The sequence below is a fragment of the Ursus maritimus genome, unplaced genomic scaffold, assembly GCF_017311325.1.
Source record: "Ursus maritimus isolate PB19 unplaced genomic scaffold, ASM1731132v1 scaffold_15, whole genome shotgun sequence".
NCBI classification, from domain to species: domain Eukaryota; kingdom Metazoa; phylum Chordata; class Mammalia; order Carnivora; family Ursidae; genus Ursus; species Ursus maritimus.
In genome coordinates this window covers 16793385-16809587 of record NW_024423897.1, presented here as the reverse complement: position 1 = coordinate 16809587, position 16203 = coordinate 16793385, and the positions used below count along the sequence as shown (strand labels likewise).

At 47.1% G+C, this 16203-nt stretch overlaps 1 protein-coding gene across 3 annotated transcripts in view; it reads left to right on the top strand.

The window, feature by feature from the left end:
- Nucleotides 1-16203, top strand: part of CYFIP2 (cytoplasmic FMR1 interacting protein 2) — a 120969-nt gene that overhangs the window by 47586 nt on the left and 57180 nt on the right. For 2 of the 3 annotated variants that reach the window (XM_040630369.1, XM_040630370.1), the window contains 8 exons: nt 585-751; nt 1457-1604; nt 4695-4848; nt 5775-5931; nt 6478-6574; nt 9851-9927; nt 12759-12867; nt 14978-15097. In XM_040630369.1, the coding sequence (XP_040486303.1) occupies nt 585-751; nt 1457-1604; nt 4695-4848; nt 5775-5931; nt 6478-6574; nt 9851-9927; nt 12759-12867; nt 14978-15097 (1029 nt within the window). Of the gene's footprint in view, nt 1-584; nt 752-1456; nt 1605-3725; nt 3801-4694; nt 4849-5774; nt 5932-6477; nt 6575-9850; nt 9928-12758; nt 12868-14977; nt 15098-16203 lie in introns of all 3 variants that reach the window. The other variant, XM_040630371.1, reaches the window with a different exon arrangement.

Here is a 16203-nt window from a genome sequence, read left to right as displayed (position 1 = left end):
CCAGATGAGTAGGTGAAGAGGCCAGGGAGGAGACAAACAGAAGGGTAGAAGCTTTCCCTCACCCAAGACTTCTACAGAGATTTTATGTCATAGGAGGAAGTTCTGTGGGCTCAAATAGCAAATGATCAAATTATTTCAAAAGTCAAGATTGTAAAAATTCTATAGAAAATGTTATGGTCAAAGTTCTATTTGATATGGTCTGCGGGTGTGTGATAGGTAGAGAGGCCTGTAGAAGTCAGAGTGGTCCACAGAATGTGGTCTGGGATCTGGCTGCTATTTGTCAGCAGTCAGCACTGAGATGGGGAGCTCGTGCCAGAGTGAAAGTGAGGGGCATCTGAAGCACACCGTTACGTTTCGCTAACATCTGTACCTTGTGGCAGGCCTTCTCTTGATGAAGGAAGCTGAGGGCTGATTTCCATTCTGGCGCACATTTCTTACCTCGCTACGAACTGGGACTTTGAGTAGCGCTGGCCTCGTGCTTCTGAGCATCTCACACAGCACCCTTCCTGCAGTGTGGTGAAGGGTACTGGACGGATAGGTAAGCTGAGGCACAGCGAGCCTGACCTTGATCTGTGCTTGGCCAGGTGATCGCCATGATCAAAGGCCTCCAGGTCCTCATGGGCAGGATGGAGAGCGTCTTCAACCAGGCCATCAGGAACACCATCTACGCGGCCCTGCAGGACTTTGCCCAGGTGACGCTGCGCGAGCCCCTGAGACAGGCGGTACGGAAGAAGAAGAACGTCCTTATCAGGTGGGTCTTCAAATGGCCTTTTCCAGGGGTCCCATCAAAAATCAAGGGCGCTAGGTGCAGACCGCAGGGGAAGTTCCTGGCTCAGTCAGCTCCCAGCACTGCCTCTGCACACACACAGACCCTTCTAGCAAGTTCCAGCAAGTTCTAGGAGGCCTTCTTAGGAGATTGGACATTTGAAATGAATTAAGCCTCAGTCTCTGGGGTTGAAGCCTATAGCCACCACTAGCTGTGCGCACTTGGTCAAGTAACGTACTTTCTCTGAACCTTGGTTTTCCTCATTTGTAATGAATATAGAGGTATTTACTTTATTGGCTGTTAGGATGATAAAGTGAGGTAATCAGTGTGTAGACCTAAGCACACAGCAGCACAGAGTAAGTATGCAGCAAATATAAGCTATTATTAAAACTTCAAACATACAGAGATGTAATTGGGCTAATGAAGCTCCCCTGTAATGAGAAAGAAAAACAGCCAGTGGGCATCAGACTCACCCGTGGTGCTTATTGAAGAGCAGACTTCTGGACCGTGGCTCAAGCCTGTGGAGCCAGTACCTCTTGGGGGGTGAGTGGGGCCAGGAATGAGCATGCTTCCCCAGCGTCCTGAAAGTCTAAGACAAGGGTCCTGGGCTATCATAGGCTCTAGAAACAGGCTTGCACGGCCTCCTTCCAATGGTAAAACCGGGTCTGAGTATCGGTTCTTCTTTCCCAGTGTCCTGCAGGCAATTCGAAAAACCATCTGTGACTGGGAGGGGGGCCGAGAGCCCCCCAATGACCCGTGCTTGAGAGGGGAGAAGGATCCCAAAGGCGGATTTGACATCAAGGTGCCCCGGCGTGCTGTGGGGCCCTCCAGCACACAGGTAAGTGGCTCCGAGGCCAGCCAGGCCATGGTAGCTCAGGGGCTGGGGGGGCCTCAGGCAGGAGGGGCAGGGTCCAACAGCTGCACTAGTCTTACTCTGCCATCTTGTTTTAATACAGGAGGGAGGACTACCAACTTAAGATTCAGGAGACCTGGATTCTAGTCCTAGAAACCCGTGTGACCTCGGGCATGTTACACAGTCTCTTTGTGCCTCAGTTGTCTAATCTGGCAAATGGGGGTCCTACCAGGATGGGCTGTCTCCTAGCCCTGTGAAGTATAGGTTCCAAAGTGTAGGAGGAGTGTAAAGTAGAATCTATATGCATCTGTCCTGTCCCTCTTCAGTGAACCCTGGCCCCTTACCTGCAGTGACATCCTAGCTTGAGAATTCACGAGTTCTGCCTCTGACATGCTGTGTGATCTTGGGCAAGCACCTTGATCTCTCTGTACTCTGATTATCTTCTCCATTAAGTGAAAATTATGAAGGAGATCATGTTACTGACAAAACATTACTATTATTATCCCCTCAAATGCGTAAGTACCAAAAGCCCTTGATCCCTTAGAGAAAGTCTAATAATCGGAGATATTCAGAGTTGCTAACCGAAGCTGCTGAACAAGAGGTCACCTGTGATTTATCCAAAGTAGTCAGTAAGAGAATCTGGGCATTTTGGTTGAATCCTTGCCACTTACTTAAGGATAAGCAAGTCCTTGTAGGCTTTTTGAGGTATTGAGAAAAAAGCGTAAGGGTCCATCAAACGTTCAGGGGTCTTACAGGAACTGCCCCTTAACATGACCTTTCAGCCTGTCTCAGCTCTGCAGTTGTGTCTGAACCATCTGAGATGAGCCATCTGAGGCCCGCCCCCACCCCTTCTATGTGTGTGTGTGTCTGTGTCTGGGCAGGGGACGGGGAGGACGGACGGGGTAGGACGGCTTCTCAGCACCATAACTTCCCTTGGCTTCACAGCCCGTGGGCCAGGTTGCACTAACCTTGCTGGTCTTGGAAATCCCAAGGAAGCTTCTACAAACACTTGTGTGTAATGTCAAAGACCACAGGCCTTTCCAGCCTAGAATATCCTGCAGGGGCTAAGCAGGGCTTTCGGGTGTTTGTGTAAGTCCCAATACTTGAGTGAGGGAGACACAGACAAAGCAGAAGGGAAACTGGAAAGGAGGATGAGGGGAAGGGCCAAACAGGCAGGGAGGGAGAGAGAGAAGGAGAGGAGAGGAAGGAGTGTTTATATAGGTGGTCTGAGAGGGGAGTGTGGCCACGAGTTAACCCCCCACCACCGCCAAATCCTGTGAGGTGGCACGGATGCATTGAGTAGACTCCTAACAGTCAGAGCTGGCAGAGCCCTTAGAGACAAGCTAGTCCCAGTGCCCTCCCTGTTTTACAGATGGGGAAACTGAGGTCCAGAGAGGGGAAGTGACTTGTCTGAGTCACAAAGTGAGTCACAGGTGGAGGTGGGACAAGAACCCAGGTCTCCTGACTCCCGCCCCCGGGCTCTGTGAGGGTCTTCCTAGCACAGTAGACAGGGGCATCTAGCACAGCTGGGCCGTTGGCTGGTCTGATGCGTTAAATACTCTGTTCGGTAGAAGTAGGTGGGAAAAGAGATCCCCCTCTTATCGATGGCATGGATTTTCACATAGAATTTGATACAAATCAGTCAGTTACATGGATTGTACTTGATGAATCCTTTCCTGGATGACTCCAAAGGCTGTCATTAGAACAGTGCTTCTCAATTCTCAGGGATGATCAGACCTGCCCCCCAATGGGGTCGGCGAGGGTGGACTGTCCACCGTGGTAGCTCTTGGACTATCACGGGAAGTGCTGTGGTAGGGGCCGCTGTGCCCCTCCCCTCTGTGGCTGCGCTGCCCAGCCCAGTGCCAGGTGCCTGGTGGGGACGGTCCTTGAGGAGATCCGGAGGCAGCCAGGGCAGACGTGGTGGCAGAGGGAGGTTGGAGCTTCTGAGAGGTGGTCGGCAAGTGGCCCCTAGCAGTCGCGGCGGCGTTCCCACCGTATACAATACCTCTTGCTTTTCTCTCTCTCTCTCTCTCTCTTCTCTCTCTCCCTCTTCCCTGTCTCTCCTGCCCTCCCATTCCCTCCTCCTTTCTCCTATCTATGTCTTAGGCCTGCCAGTGGTCCCCGCGGGCTTTGTTTCACCCCACTGGTGGCACACAGGGCCGAAGAGGCTGCCGATCCCTGGTATAACACCGCCTGGCTGGGTTGGTTGGGGTACACTTCTCCAGGAGGCAGCAGGAATGGACTAGCCTGGCTCCTCAAGGCCCCTTCCAGCCCTAAGATTCAAAGGCATATGATGTGGAAAGATCTAGATTAGCACTTGCACCCTTTGCATTTAAGGCCCTCTGTAAGTGGGAGTTCATTGTCTAGTAGACCTCCTGTGTAAGTACCCGTCTTCACGCGCTTTCTACCCAGGATTTTGGTAGGCTGTGCGATGCCACTGTCGCCACCAGAGGGCGCCATCGCTCAGTAATAGATTCAAAGCGCTAAGGGTCAGAAGCTTGAGGTGGTGGGGTGGGGGGCTTGCTCTGATCAAATCGCACTTCGCAATTCCTCAAAATGTTAGAGCTGAAAAGGACTGGTTTGAGAAAGCATCTGGTGCAGCCCCCACATGTTAGCAGATAAGAAAACTGAGGCCCAGAGTGGGACTTTGTTGCCCAAGGTCACACAGCAAGACAGTAGCAGTGCCTGGCCTTAGACCCAAGTCCAGGGCTCCATCCGAGGTGCCACCATAGCCAACCAGTAAAGCAGAGAGTGACTCCAGAGTGATGTGAACTGAGGTTCTCCTCTGATGCCCACGCCCTTGGCCAAGCAGAACAGGCAAAAACCTGGGCCTTGAATGACTTGTTATCAGGCCCTGGGCAGAACGCCCTTCCTGGGCTGGCCAGTCTCCCTTGTGAGGGTTTACATGTTTCAGATTCACTTCTCCAACCCTAAACTGGTGCTTCCTTAAGACAGTGCTTTCTAAGAGCAGACATCTGCAGAAAAAAAAAGAAAAATATAAATACAGCACAGAGAAACTTTACCCCAGGGTGGAGGGCCAGCCCCTGACCTTCTCATCTTCCTTTCTCTTTGAAGCTGTACATGGTGCGGACCATGCTCGAATCGCTCATCGCAGACAAAAGCGGCTCCAAGAAGACGCTGAGAAGCAGCCTTGATGGACCCATCGTCCTCGCCATAGAGGACTTCCACAAACAGTCCTTCTTCTTCACGCATCTACTCAATATCAGTGGTGAGTCGAAGCGTCTGGGCAGTGGGGAGAGGATGAGGGTCCCAGGTCCCAGACCAGCTAAAGCTGTTGGACCAAAAGTTGCAAAGAAACATGGTCATTGACCAGAAGAGGCACATTTTGCCACCGAGGTAAAAAATGCACACTTTCTGGTGGGCTTGGAAAGGCCAGGCTCGGTCCTGCTATTCTGACTCCGCTAAATTCGTTTGGTAGCCATTTGTGGTTTATTTGTCATGAAGTCCTTAGTAGAGGGGATTAACCCCAGCAACATAACCACAGTAACAGCCAGACATTCGGTCAGCCTTTTCCTTCTAAGCAGCAGCTCTGAGCTGGTTAGTCTTGTTGCTTCTGGCAAAGGAGGCTTCCAGGCTGCCCCCCAACCCTGTGTCCCCCGCTCCGTGCTCCTGTTAGCAGGATGATTGTGCAGGTGAGACAGGGCAGGGGGGAAGGAAAGCAGCATCCAGGGGCGTGGAAGTGGTAATGCATCTGTTGCGACTGAGAAGAGTGACCTTAACGAACAATCCAAAGTTCTCCACCAGAGCGCAGACCAGGCCCCTTCAAGGCTTCTGAGCGATGGAAGCCAGAATTACCGCATACAAGGGGGCCCGATTGTGGGTCTTCAGGATGGTCGCGTAGGGCGATGATGGAGATTGTGGGTGTAGTGAAAGCTCTAAACATCACTGCTTTCCGACCCCCTGGGGCTGCTACTGTGAGCTGAACAAATGCTGTTTTCTAAATAGATGTTAGACTGGCCTTCAGGTCCAAGAGAGCAGGATCTACTGACCAAGTCTTATTTATGAGTACCTGCTGTATACTAGGATAGCAGTAAGAATAACAAAAGCAATAAGAACCAAGTTAATAACAATAAAAGCAAAAATCTTTTGGTGCTTCTTGTGTATAACCCACGACTCTTTCCTTTATGCTTTCAGAAGCCCTGCAGCAGTGTTGTGACCTCTCCCAGCTCTGGTTCCGAGAATTCTTCCTGGAGTTAACCATGGGCCGGCGAATCCAGTTCCCGATTGAGATGTCCATGCCCTGGATTCTAACAGACCATATCCTGGAAACCAAAGAACCGTCCATGATGGAGTAAGAGGCAGGATTGGGTCAGCAAGGAGGTTCCCAGGGTGCGGATGAAGGGTAGTTTGCTAGGGAGCTCTGTTCTTTCCGGAACTTTCCAGATTAGGCAGTGTGCCCCACCAGGGAGAACGCTCACGCAGAGGATCAAGTCACACCAGATTTGACTCAGCCTTGCAGATAGGCTCAGGATTCTGCCAGTCCAGCTGCCATTCTGGTGCTCTGTCAGTTTCAGGGCAGCTGTGCCTGGAAGATAGTCGTCTCTGGGGACCAGGAAGCTAATGTCCTTAACTGCCACCTGATTTGGTCTCAGACTCATTTTTTCAGGCCTTGGATTTATTAGCATCATGGACTTTTGATTTCTACAGGCAGACCGTAAAGTAAGGCATTCCTAGGGCAGGCTGGAAACCTCAGAATGCTGGAAGGCGCTCTCTTGCTAACCCCGAGTTTGTTCACGTGTTCACCCAACACTTCGTATTTCCCATTTCCCAAGCTGCAGCAGTCGGCTTGCCTTTGGAGGGATTAGTAAGCTGCCGGCCTCTGCTTTTCTCTCGTCAGGTACGTCCTCTACCCCTTGGACCTGTACAATGACAGCGCCTACTATGCTCTGACCAAGTTTAAAAAGCAGTTCCTGTATGATGAGATTGAAGCCGAGGCAAGTGACATTCTTCTCCTTTTGTTGCTGTAATCTTATGCCGAGAATCTGGACTTTTTAAATCCGCAGCTACTGGCGCTGAGTGGGCCGTCTTAGTCCATTCGGGCTGGTGTACCAAAATACCACAGACTGAGTGGCTTACAAACAACAGAAATGTATTCCTCACTGCTGTGGAGGCTGGAAGTCTAGATCAGGGAGCCAGCACTGTTGGGTGAGGGCACCTTTCTAGGTCACAGACTTCTCATTGCATCCTCGCGTAGTGGAAGGGGTGAGGGAGCGCTCTGCAGTCTCCCTCTTAATTTTTTTTTTTTAAGATTTTATTTATTTTAGAGAGAGAGCGCTAGTGTGCACACAGGTGGGGGGAGGGGCAGAGGGAGAAGGAGAGAATCTCAAGCAGATTCCACACTGAGCATGGAGCACAGCGTGGGGCTCGATCTTACAACACTCAGTTTCTCCGAAACTTAACCCAGGGAGCCACCCAGGGCCTCTGTCTTATAAGGCGCTAATCCCATTCATGAAAGCTCTACCCTAATGACCCAATCACTTCCCAAAGACCCCACTGTCTAATACCATCACTTTAAGGGGTTAGGATCTCAACATGTGAATTTCGGGGGAACACAAGCATTCGGACCATAGCAATGCGGGGTCAATAACTTGTTCTGGAGAGTGATCTCTTTTTATGACTTTTTCTTAAATTGCAGAGTAGTTGACACCCAATGTTACATTAGCCTCAGGTGTAGAGCACAGTGATTCTACAACTCTGTATGTCAGGCTACACTCACCACAGGTGCAGCTCCCACCTGTCCCCCTACAATGCTCTTACAATATCGTTCACTATATGGGGAGTGATCTTTACAAATCATGATCATCAAAAAGGACCCAGACTGGGATGATGGTCTTTCTTTTTCAAATGTATTAAGGGATGGTAGATGATAGAACTGCATAGATTAAAATTAATATTTAATGGATTTTTAGGGTTGGATTATTTGGCTAATAATAATAACAGCAATATCATGTATCAGTTATTATATATTTATAACTTGCCAGGCACAACGCTAAACACTATAGAGAGATACTTTTAAAATAACCTTTACAGCAATTTAAAGAGGTATATGCTACTATCTGCTTTACAGATAATAAATCTTAGACTTAAAGTAGTCAGTTATCGTTACACCAAAGTCACATAGCTTATAGTCACTTACTAGTACTGGTAGGACTGAAGCAACCGTCCTTTCAACTATTAAGCTATTTATGACAAAGTCACTCAATGGCTTTATTTCAGTAATGGTCCGGATAAGCTAGGTTATGCTGCAGTGAAAATAATCACAAATTCTTAGTACCTTGCAATCAAAGGTTTATTTCTCCGTTATGGGTTGGTTGGGGGCTCTGGTCCATGTAGTCTTCAAGTTGGGACTTACGTGGAACATTCAGTAATTGCCATATCAGGGGAAATGTCACTGGTACTTAAAGCTTCCACCTGGAAATGACACGTCATTGGTCAAAGTGAGTCACGTGACTGCACCTCCTTTTCCGAGAGGAGCAAGGAAGTCCAATCCTGCCACATGCACAAGGCCAATGGTAGTGATGGCTCCCGAAGTTTCTCAGTTTTGCCTCCTGGGAACTGGAATGATAGTCTGGGTTCATCGTCACTGCATGGGACTATGTAAACACAGACTGAGGCCAATTAGGTAAAAATATCATAGAACTATAAGACATTCTTATGTATAAAGGAAAGACATGAATGTTTCACCACTGACTTAGTTTGACAGTTTATGTATCTCAAAGAAAATCTAGTAGAGATGCTGCTTGCTTTCTCTACCCTCCAGTTTCTATGGGAGTTGAAGACCTTGATGGACCCCAGCCCAGATCTCTTCTCCTGAGCACAGACTTGGGAGGAAAGATTCTAGGAGACAATTGAACTGGTTGCATCTTAGCTCTGACAACTCACTGTTCTGAAAAGATCTTATATACTTGTGTTCTCCAACAGGTTGAAAACAAAACAAATCTAGAGTGTCATGTGGCCAAGTGAGATTTTTAAAATAAATATAAAGAAAGCGTACAGCCAGGCCCTGGGTAATATTTGAGGGCATGGACCCAAGTACACATTGAGACCCCCAACTTGTGGCCTGCCCCCTTTCTCTTCCCATCCCCCAACTCTGTTCTGCACGATGAAGGGCCTCGTGTGCATGTGTGCGGATACCCAAGCTTTGTCTGCCACCGCTGCCCACAAACAGTGGCCCTTAGCTAACCCTTGACCCTAGGGGTGCATACACCTGTGCAGTCCGCTCTCAGGGCTGATCCAGGGAAAACACCAGACAGGCCTGGAAGGGCTTGGGCTTTTGGGGGCAAGGATACTCAAGGCTTAGGGTATGAGTGGGCACCCCCACCTTGATGCTGCAGGTTCTTCGACTGGTGGAAGACCCCGTGGGGACCCTTGAAGCACAAAGTCCAGAGGAGAGGCCTTGGTTACCTGCAGATTAGGGCAGAACTGCACACAGTTCTGTGTTGCGTGTTCAGAATAACATCTGGGGTGTAAAATAAAAGATACAGGAGCTCTTCAGATAAAGAATTAACCTTCCAGAGCTGAAAACTTGGCGAGGGAAGCATGGAAGATCAGTCACCCAGATATGCTTGGTTCCCTTTGAAGTCCCATGGCACCTGCCACCACCACAGCCCCAGCTTATTAAAGCCCCACCCTTGGCTGTTTCTTGCCATCAGTGGAGGGTTTGGTTTTGATCCTGTGTCTGCATGGACTTCTCACTAAGCCTCACGGTCTGCCAGCAATGTGATGAGACCCTGAAATGGCAAGATCCCATATTCATTAAAAACCAAAGGTTTCTAAGCTTAGTTTGCAAAAAAGATATTTTTTCAGTTTCCAAGGACCATCAACTTCATTCGTCAAACAGGGCAAATATAGTGAAAGGAAAAGATGAGAAAGTCTAGCAGGAGAGAGGATGGGTGGGATGATGCGAGCAATTGCAGCATCTGAAGATCTATCTTGCCTTCCCCCTGGGCATGCCACCTTGGAAGGGCAAGGACAAGAGGTAGGGGGAGGGCAGTTCTTCAACAGCTTTTTGAACTTTGCCTTCTCTGTGCCTAACTAAGGACCTTGAGAGTGAGGGACCAAACTTCTTAACTTAACCACAGACTCTTTTGCTATTCAAAGTATCTTGCCCCACAGTACGCAATACTGCCCAACTGCCCCCATAGAGCCACCTGCACTGCCATGCTAAAGCTGGGCACGTACCGCTGACATTCCTGCTTCCCTGTCCCCAGGTGAACCTGTGCTTTGATCAGTTTGTCTACAAGCTGGCGGACCAGATCTTTGCCTACTACAAAGCCATGGCTGGCAGGTACGAGGGTCCGGGGCTGTGAGCAACAAACATTCTTAGCCTGCCACCTGTGAGACATGGTTTCCTGTCGTAAAACCTCTCTTCTTTAGTCCCTAAGGGAATCTGAGCGATTCCATGGGCCGGACTGGGTGCTAAAATACAGGAGAGAGGAAAATAGGCAGCTTTGGCGCTGCCCCTCATGGAGCTTACAGTCTAGGAGGACTATCAGACATTAATACAAACCAATGAGAGCACAGCGGCAAGGGGGGCTGTGTGCTCCCCGTGAAGGAAACATTCCTGAACTAGTCTTTGGGGTGAGAAAGTGGAAGGGCTGTCCTGAGAAAGTAACATTTGAGTTCTTATCTGAAGTTGATAGGCATTAAATAAAACTAAGTGAAGGATGGGATGAGAAACTGCAGGCAAAGGACCTGCTTGTGCAAAGTCCCTGTGGCGGAAGTATTGTGCTGACAGCATTCCTACTCCGTAGGGCAGTTGAGACAATGTAAATTAGTACATGTAAATGTCTCACCCACAGACCACAAGAAGAGGCAAGTTGCATGATAAAGCTGGAAAGGTAGGACTCAGGTGATGGGGCTTGTAGGCATTATCCAGGAGAATTCGAATACCACAGGATGATTTCAAAAGTATGACAGGGACCTGATTCAATTTTTATTTTTAAAAATTTGCCCTATTAAAAACAAAAATGTGGAGAAGGATTGGTGGTGAGCAAGAATAGGTATATAAAGGTCAGATAGGAGACCAGTGGAGAAGTCGGGGTAAGAGAATTAATTGTCAAGTGTTGGAGGCTAGGTGGTATTGCCAGTATGAGCTGATTGAATTCCTGGGTTTTAAGAACCCATAATGGTATTGGTCAAGAAAAACCTCAACATAGGTCTCTCCCTTCTTATTGGAAATTCAAATGTACAGGCCAATAATGTCAAGAATGGTTACTTAACTGTAATAAATTATTTTACGCAGAGAATTTGCTTCATTTTGCTTTGACAGCTAGAGTTGCTCTGACATATTTCAAATAGGAGCTGACGTCAGAACGCACCCATCTCTGTTAACACGGAATGTGCATTATTAAATAAAGTAAATGGCTCTTGATGATGGAAAGTACACAAAGCATGTACTTTCAGGGAAAATGCAGATCACACGGCCTTCCATGAAGTAGTCCCTTAGCAAGTGTCTGGGTCGAATAGGATGCAGTGAGCTGGGCTTCCAGTGTCTCTAAGACGATTTCATTTCAGATATGCTATATACACAAATTCAGACTTGTCAAACCCTGGGTCTTTGTACATTCAGTTCAAAGAATATTCTTATCTGAAAAATGCCCCTTAATCTGTAGTACTCCTTGTAAGATCCATGGTTTCCAAAAATGTGGGGGACTAGGGAAGATTGAGAGAGGTCGGGAGAGTCCAAGAAAGCACAGGAGGTAAAGAAAGATCTAGGTCAGTGCTGTCCATTAGAAATACAGCACAACCACAAATGTGAGCCACAAGTGTCATTTTAAATGTTTCCGTAGCCATATTTTAAAAAGGAAAGAATAGCAGCTGAAATTAATTTGAAGAATATATTTTATATAATCCAATATATCTAAAATACAGTTTCAACATGAAATCAATATAAAATTATTAAAGAGATAGTTTTCTTGTTTTTTTCTAAGTCTTCGAAATCTAGCGTGTACTTTATTCTGCTGGCGCATCTCAACTTGCACCCGCCACATCTCAGGTGCCCCGTAGGCTGCCGTAGCTGGTGGCTGCTGTCTGTGCTGCACAGTGTAGATCCAGGTGAGGTCCCTTTCCTACCTAAAGCCCTTCGGTGGCTGCCAGTGACATCTAGAGAGCATCTAACTCCTTTACTGTGATCGATGTAGTCCCACATGATCTGGCCCCTTAGTTAACTTTATTTTTTTAAAAAAAGATTTTATCTATTTATTTGAGAGAGTGAACAAGAGAGAGCATAAGCCAGGGAAGGGGCAGAGGGAGAGGGAGGAACAGACTCCCCGCTGAGCAGGGACCCTGATGTGGGGCTCAATCCCAGGACCCCGGGATCACGATCTGAGCTGAAGGCAGAGACTTAACCAACAGCCACCCAGGCGTCCCTCTAGATTACCTCAATTCTTTTTTGCATCATGCTCTCCAGCATGCCCTGTCCTTTATGCATCATGACCAACTTTCCTTTTCTCTACCGGAAACACTCTTCCCCTCAGATCTTATTAACATTTTTAGTATGTAGGTGTCCGTGCAGCAAAACTGCTTTAGAGAGGCGTTCCCTGACCTCCTAACACCAGATGATCCTGTTTCTTCATTTTCAGAGCACTGTTACTCTGCAGTGTGTACGTGGGTGTGAAAAGTAATAAGAGTACGTGTAACTCAGAAGGTTGTCGTGAGGTTAAAAATGACTGTGCTCACACAGGTGTATTCCTGATAAGTCCTCAATACTGTGCAGTTATTTCCTCTTACCCGAAATTATTTTCTTCCTCTATTTATTTAGTTACCAGCCTCTCTTCACTAGACGTAAGCTCCATGAGGACAGGAACTTTGTGTCCCTAGCACCAGAATGATTGCTGGGATAGGCAAGCTCGCACTCAGTTCGTTTTTTGGTAAATGAATAAAAGAGGGGAGTGGCTCAACTTCTGTGTTGCTTGTCTTCACCTTCGAAATTGTGCTTCATGTTTGGCTTTGGGGCTAAAAAGAAATCTTTGCTCTAAAGCAGAGAACAGTTGTATTCGAAATACATAAGCTAGCGCTTCCTGAGTAGATCCTCTGGTCTGACATGGATGTGGCTGGGTGTTTGAAAACCATCCACGGTCATGTTTCCTGGCCTTATGTAATTTTTATCCCTTGCAGTGTCCTGTTGGATAAACGTTTTAGGGCCGAATGTAAGAATTATGGAGTCATCATTCCGTACCCACCGTCCAACCGCTACGAAACACTGCTGAAACAGAGACACGTGCAGGTACGGTGGAGGAAGCCAGAGGGCAGGTGGGACAGGCTAGAGAGCAGCTGTGAAGTTAGTGGGCAGGTTGGAGATCAGCCCTGCGTACTCACCACCCTGCGTGCGGCCCGTCTGGACTTCTGAGCACGGGTGTAGCGCAGCCTCAGAATATACAAGCAATAAAGAGGCGTTGGCATCCTGTGGTTCAAGTTCTAGGCTTCTCAGTCCACCTGCAGCTCTCCTCTGGGGAGTCGTGGCCACCAAAGCCTTTGTCTTCTTGTCATAAGCCGTGGCTCACTTCCTTCCATGGGGACCACTGCTCAGAAATGGGTAAATCTGTTCCTGAGCAGGGCCCACACGCTGGTCTAAATGAAGGCGGGCTGCTTCATGCTTTGAAAGGAAGCGTGTCTGCTAAACCCACGCTGGAAATTAGTTTGTTTTTGTGGAGTTGCTTTCTGTTCACATTTGACCCCAGATGTAGAGGCAATAAATGCTGCCAGGAGCTCAGAAACATATCCCTGCTTTAAAATGTTAACATGAGGCAGGCAGGCAAAAAACGAGATGTTCCAGCCGCCCGGCTCCTACACCCCGCTGTGCGCCACGCGGTGCTGGTATGGCCTTAATGCCATGACCTCGGTACTTTGTATGTGGGAAAGAAGCAGGTGAAGGACCACGGCTGAGATGTGCCCCAGGTGAAGAGGAAGGGGTTACCCTGGAAACCCTGGACATTTTCATTGTCATGAGAAATCAAAGGGAAATGGAGAATAATGAGAGAGAAAAGAACATCTTCACCTCTGTCAACAGCAGGAGCTCAGCGCTTTTCCTCCAGCCTCTCAGGATATTACAGCCATCAGTTACTGATGCGACCAGAATTAGCCACGACATTAAATACTGAGGGCTCTATGTGTGCACAAGGTGGCTGCCAGGGGTCTTAGGCATTTGGTGGAAAATCTCCCAAAAGGGAAATAGAAAAAAAAAAAAAGTGAAATAGTTAAGAATAATCCTTGGGCACCTAGCAAAGCGCAGTGCACACAGCAGGTATTCAATAAATGTTTCTTGCTATTTGCATAGCATCTGTGATGATGCCCCCGTGTGCGTGGCCCAGTGGAAATTAGGGTAAGCTCTGTTTTCCATCCAGCCCTTCCTTCTCGTGCTTCTATACTCATCCCCGTAAAGGCACACAGTAGGCCTTGCCGAGGGAGCTGCTACTCTCGGGCGAGTGACGTGGGGCACGGGACCGATGTGGGAAGGACCTCATAGCTAAATTTGGGATGTCAGCATTGCACGGGGTGCCAGAGCCTGTCCTGAGCCTTTTCCTACAGTCTGGATGAATCCTATTTTTCCTCAACTTTTTAAATTTCAAACTTAGAGGAAGATTAAAAGAATAACACAATGAACGTAGATATGCTGTACAGGCAGATTTGCGATTATTAATGTTTTACTGCGTTTGCTTCACTTCCTCTTATGTATATATTTTTTCTCTCTCACAAATACAGTAAAAATAATCCTTGGGCACCTAGCAAAGTGCAGTATCTGAATATGTGTGTGTGTATATATAATACATATACAAATATATATATTTATATATATGTGAATATATATATTCATATATGTGTATATATATGTGCATATACACACGTATAAAAGTATAGGTAAATAGTATATAAATATATAAGTGGTATATGGTATATATACTATAAATACAGAATATATAGTAAGTAGTATATAAATGGTAAATAAATACATAAATAGTAAATATATGTAGTATATAAATATATAGTATGTATAAATAATTTATAAGAATACATATATATGTAACATTAAAAAATATATATGTTTTAAATCTATGTACTCTCTTCCTTAGCCATTTGAGAGGAAGTTGCAGACGGTGTGACACTTCACCCATGAACACCTCAGCATGTATCTCCTAAGAATGAGGACATTCTCTCATAATCAAGATAGAATGATCATACTCAGGAAATTTAACGATACTGTTTTCTGCATAGAGTCCCCATTTGCCCCAGTAATGTCCTTTCTGCTTCTAATCCAGTTTCCTATGAGTGCATTGCATTGAGTTGTCATGTGCCTGTGAGAACCTTAAGGAACTCTTGCCTCTGTCTCTTCCATGCAGTTGTTGGGTAGATCCATTGACTTGAACAGACTCATTACCCAGCGCATCTCTGCCGCCATGTATAAGTCCCTGGACCAGGCCATCAGCCGCTTCGAGAGTGAGGACCTGACTTCCATTGTGGTAAGAGACTGGGGGCCCGTGGGAGCTCTGGTCTGGGATTCCTTAGACTTGAAGCCTAGGTGGAGGTGTTGTTAGCCTAATACTGAGCTAGATAAAGAGAAGCAGTGAGTCTCTTTCCCAACTGAATGGAGCAGGGGGAGAAAAAAGACTTAAAAAGAATGAGCGTGATTTTACCCTCCTGATTGCCTTGAGATCTCTGGGATGGTCAACTGGGGCACAGCTGCCTGTCCTTTGGGTTTTCACAGAGCTGAGCAAGTACAGGGAAGGTCCTGGGAAGCTAGGGAAGGTCGCACAACAAGGTGGGCATCGTGGGTGTGCAGTGTAGGGCCCAGAAGGGCTCTGTGCTGGGTTTAATGCTCTGCCATCGCCATCTCAAATTCCCACATTTCCATTTTGCACTGGGGCCTGAAGACTATGTCATTGGTCCTGACTGACAAAATGGAATAGGCCTGCTCCCTTCTAGTAAACAGCAATTTGAGCTACTCTCTGCTAATGCTTCCTCTCCAAGAATTAGAATAAACTTGATCAACCAGTCCTGAAGTGAATCGAAGAAAGACTTTAATGCTTTCAAAAGCAGAGGAGTAGAAGGAATGAGAGAAATAGAAAATCACCATTGGAACGCCACAGTGACAGTTGTGGGCAAAATCCAGCAATGGATGCCAAAATTAGTAGGCCGACCTTTGAGAAGAATATTTTATGTTTCTTCTTATTACAAGTCCCTAGAGGAGTCATAGAGACGGAAAGTGGGATGGTAACTCCCGGGGCCAAGGGAATTGGTATACGGGGTTTTGGTTGAGGGAAATTAAGTTCTGAAGATGGATGCTGGTGATGGTAGCACAGTCATGTGAATGTTCTGAATGCCACAGAACTATACACTCAAAAATGGTGTCTGTGGTAAGTTTTCTGTAACATATATTTGACCCCAATTTTTAAAATTACCCAGAAATTTTAAAAAAAAATAAGAAGAAGCAGGATTCTTGCATTGTCTCAAACTATCTCCTTCAAGATGTTTATTAACTCCAAAAGGAAGATTAGTAACTTACAGTGGGAACCCATCTTAACCAAGCATCAAAGGTGAACATCACCAGTAATAACGTACATTCATG